The following is a 3,769-nucleotide window of genomic DNA, read 5'->3' on the forward strand; positions in this document are numbered from 1 at the left end:
GCAGGGCTGTGGGGTTCCTGCAGGAGAGGTTCCTGGCGCACTCTGCCAGCTCGGTAAACAGGAAATCCACAAGTGGCTCCGATCTCCTTTTCGGGAGCGAAGCCACACGGGGCATTCCTCCCCCTTTACTCACTGCTCTGCAAACCCCAAATACCATCCCCATGACAGCACAGCTGCTCCGGCCACCCTGCCCTGGCAAACATACCTCGTCCCTTTCTGGGGCGGGAGGCAGATGTGTGAAAGATGTGTGAGGATACATTGGAGGGGCTGCACAGGCTGGGCTGGGGTCGCATGGTCGGGAGGAGCCAGCACCAAACAGGGTGCTAGGAATGGAGATCTCCTTGTCCCTATAGAAAGGCAAGGGGATGCATGGTCAGGCATCCCATTCCAGTGAGTGCTGGCTTGTTGCATGGTGCCAAGGGGTGTTCTGGATAGCCAATGCAGAAGTAACAGCTGAAAATGCTTTTACATATATATATATGTATATGTGAGACATGGGGTGACCAAGGGGTTTCTGCTCCCCCAGGCTGAGGCTGAAGTGGCTTTTCTAAAGCTGGTGGAGGAGGAGCTGGACCGAGCCCAGGAGCGCCTGGCCACTGCCCTGCAGAAGCTGGAGGAGGCTGAGAAGGCAGCTGATGAGAGCGAGAGGTGTGATGGGGAGGGACAGTGGGGGTAGTATTGGGTGACCATTGACTGCAGGCAGCCCCCTTGGTTTTGCAGTGGGGTCCTTCTAAAGTGACTTTATGGGGTTTGCTTTTGTTTTCCTGTAGACCCCCAAAGGGAGAGAGCAAAGCCATGATGCAGACAAGTCCCTCAGATACAGGCATTCTTAAAAAGGCTTTGAAATTTCCAGGGCACCCATAAAATCCTGAAAAAAAAATTGATCTGGTGTAACCAAAGCCAAAACAGGCTGTAACCAAAGCCAGAGGGTGCTTGAAGCTTGTTTTCTGCCCCAGAGCAGCCTCCTCCACTCAAGATCTGAACAGCAGCCCAGGAGGGGATGTTTGTGCCTAGGAACAAAGGTCAGCTTTTGAGAACGCACCAGCCTCATTCAAAACAACAGTCCTGCAAAGCGTGTTGCTCCGTCCTTGCTACAGGCAGGTTTCCCATGCAGCAGCTATACTGGCAGGGGCACTCAGGTTGTATGGGAGTGCCTGGACATGTCCTGGTGTTCCTGGCAGTTACGTGAGCTCATCCCTCCATTGAAAAAGACCAGTCTGAGCAACAGCATCTGAGGGCGAGGAGAAGAGTCTGCAAGAGTCACTGACATGGGGGTTCATGGGTGTTTGGTGACCCCCTGCTTGTGAGCATCACCCCTGAATGAGACAAGGCTTTGCCACAGGATGTTTTCCAGTATTTCATAAAGGTTGCTGGCCTGTCAGGCTCCTTTTGTGGGGGGTGCAGCTGGCTCATCCTGGGCTGCAAACATTTTCCCCCACCAGAAGATGGGTTTGGGACCTGCCTCGTTGAGAGGCACCATAGCCACATCTCCTCGCTCTGGGACGTGGCTCTGGAGCCAGCTCTCCTGCTGTAATTGTGTGCAGGAGCATCCTTGGGGTCCTGCAGGTGTGACCCTACTGTGTGGGGTGACCAAAAAGTGCCAGAATCCCTGGGCAATGTCCCATGTCCCTGGAGCTGGAGGATGGTGGGGTTAGGGTGCAGTGGGCAAGCAGAAAGTACAGGTACCACATTGACCCACAGTAGTAATGCCTTCTGGCTTGGGCTTTCCTCAGAGGCATGAAGGTCATTGAGAACAGGGCCATGAAGGATGAGGAGAAGATGGAGCTCCAGGAAATGCAGCTGAAGGAGGCGAAGCACATAGCGGAGGAGGCTGACCGCAAATACGAGGAGGTGCATGCCCACACCCATGCGCACCCTTCCCCCAGTCCTGAGACCCCAGCAACCCATGGGGCTGCCTCTCCACAGCCCTGTGCCCCCAGCCGAGGCAAGCGCGGGGCCAACGCATGCCTCTTGCTGCCATCAACAGGTTGCCCGTAAGCTGGTCGTCCTTGAGGGAGAGCTGGAACGCTCGGAGGAGAGGGCAGAAGTGGCAGAGAGGTGAGTGGGGCTCCAGGTGGGCAGCGTGCAGGGGTCCCACACAGCCCCTTCCCCAAGTCCCTGTGAGCTGTGGGGATGGGGATGCCTGCGTGGGGACAGGAATGTCCCTCCCTGGGAGCAGCAGAGTCTGTCATTGGGGTGGTCCGTGGGCTCACAGGCTGGGGGCAGGGGGTGCCGACCCACTGGCTGCACATCCATGACCCTGTTCTCTGCTGTTGCCCCCCAACCCTGGGGTGCCCTTCTTCCACCCCAGCCGAGTGAGACAGTTGGAAGAAGAGCTGCGGACCATGGACCAGACTCTCAAATCCCTCATTGCCTCAGAGGAAGAGGTACTGGGGCAGGGGATTGGGCAACATGCAGCAGCCCCCCTCTCTCTGTTGCTGTCTCTCGAGCCACGTGAGCCACCTTCTCTACTCTGCACCACTGCCTCTGCCACTGACCTCCGCTCGCCTCCCCCTCCAGCGGGTGCAGGCTGAGCACACTCCTCCGTCCCTCCGTGCCTGCTCTCCTTCTTGGTGGGGCTGGCAACACCCCAGCTGTCAGTGATGCACGGGGTGTCCGTGTGAGGAGGCAGGATGAACGGATGAACGGATGAGTCCTGGCAGCTCCTGGTACCAGTGCCTCTGTTCCTTCACCACCCGCACTGAGTTTTCTTCTCTCTCAACTTGTTCTCTCTCTTTCTCCATGCCTGCTTTTTCTGTTCCCTGCTCTCTCCTCCACCTGCCTCTCGGCCCTGCTCCCCCTCCTGGTGGCCTCTGCTTGGGATGTAGTAAATGTGGTGACCTAGAGGAAGAGCTGAAAATTGTCACCAACAACTTGAAGTCCCTGGAGGCCCAGGCTGACAAGGTAGGACCTGGCGGGGCTGCTGGGCCTGGGCAGAGTGGGTGGGGTCTGGGGGTACTGGGGTCTCCTGCTGGGGTGAAGGATGGCTGGAAGCATCCCACGGGCCTTATGGTGCCTGTCTCTGTCTCTGCAGTATTCCACCAAAGAGGACAAGTACGAGGAGGAAATCAAGCTTCTAGGGGAGAAACTGAAGGAGGTAAGGGGTGTGCGGTCGACACTGCATCAGTGCAGGCATGAGATTGCCATCCTATGTGGGTTTTGATCCCTTTATGTCCATATCCTCTCACCCTTTCCAGAACTGCAGCCCTGCAGTGTGGCAGGTGCCTGGGCTTGGGATGCCATCACAGGGGGCATCAGCCTGATCTGGTTTAGGATGTGGGAATCCACGACGCCCTTGTCCCTTGCCTTTACCAGGGAGGGCTTGTGCTGGGTGGTATGGGAGATGCAGATGGGGCAGATTTGGGGTGCAGTGCAGCCTGCACTGTCCCTGTCGTGCTCCACCCCTCACCCTCTCCCCCCCACGCTTCTGCAGGCTGAGACCCGAGCGGAGTTTGCAGAGAGGTCTGTGGCGAAGCTGGAGAAAACCATTGATGATCTAGAAGGTAAAATGTCCCTGCTGGCCCCATGTCCCTCTTTCCTGGGGAGCACTTGCCAAGACGTACTCCCGGTAGGGCCAGACAGGGCTTGGCCAGGGTGAGAGGGTGGGCAACAGTCCCAGACTGGGGGAGGCTGGATGCCTTGGTGTCTGGTGCAGGAGCGCAGACCTACTGGATTCTGGGCTCTGCCCTTGGGTGGGGAATAAGGCCACATCCACGCAGCCTGTGCCCACACGCTCCTGCTGCCCTCGGCTCCCTGCTCACAGCCACTC

General features: G+C 57.7%; 1 protein-coding gene across 1 annotated transcript; it reads left to right on the plus strand.

Moving 5' to 3' along the window:
- Positions 1–526: 526 nt before the first annotated feature.
- LOC104460091 (tropomyosin alpha-3 chain-like) lies at positions 527–3,568 on the plus strand (the record flags this gene model as incomplete). The annotated part of the gene is made up of 6 exons (XM_010078110.1): positions 527–648; positions 1,734–1,851; positions 1,988–2,058; positions 2,312–2,387; positions 3,035–3,097; positions 3,434–3,568. Coding segments are annotated over 6 exons (585 nt in total), but the record flags the coding sequence as incomplete, so codon positions are not given.
- Positions 3,569–3,769: the final 201 nt, after the last annotated feature.

Source organism: Pterocles gutturalis, unplaced genomic scaffold, assembly GCF_000699245.1.
Source record: "Pterocles gutturalis isolate BGI_N339 unplaced genomic scaffold, ASM69924v1 scaffold30013, whole genome shotgun sequence".
NCBI lineage: Eukaryota > Metazoa > Chordata > Aves > Pterocliformes > Pteroclidae > Pterocles > Pterocles gutturalis.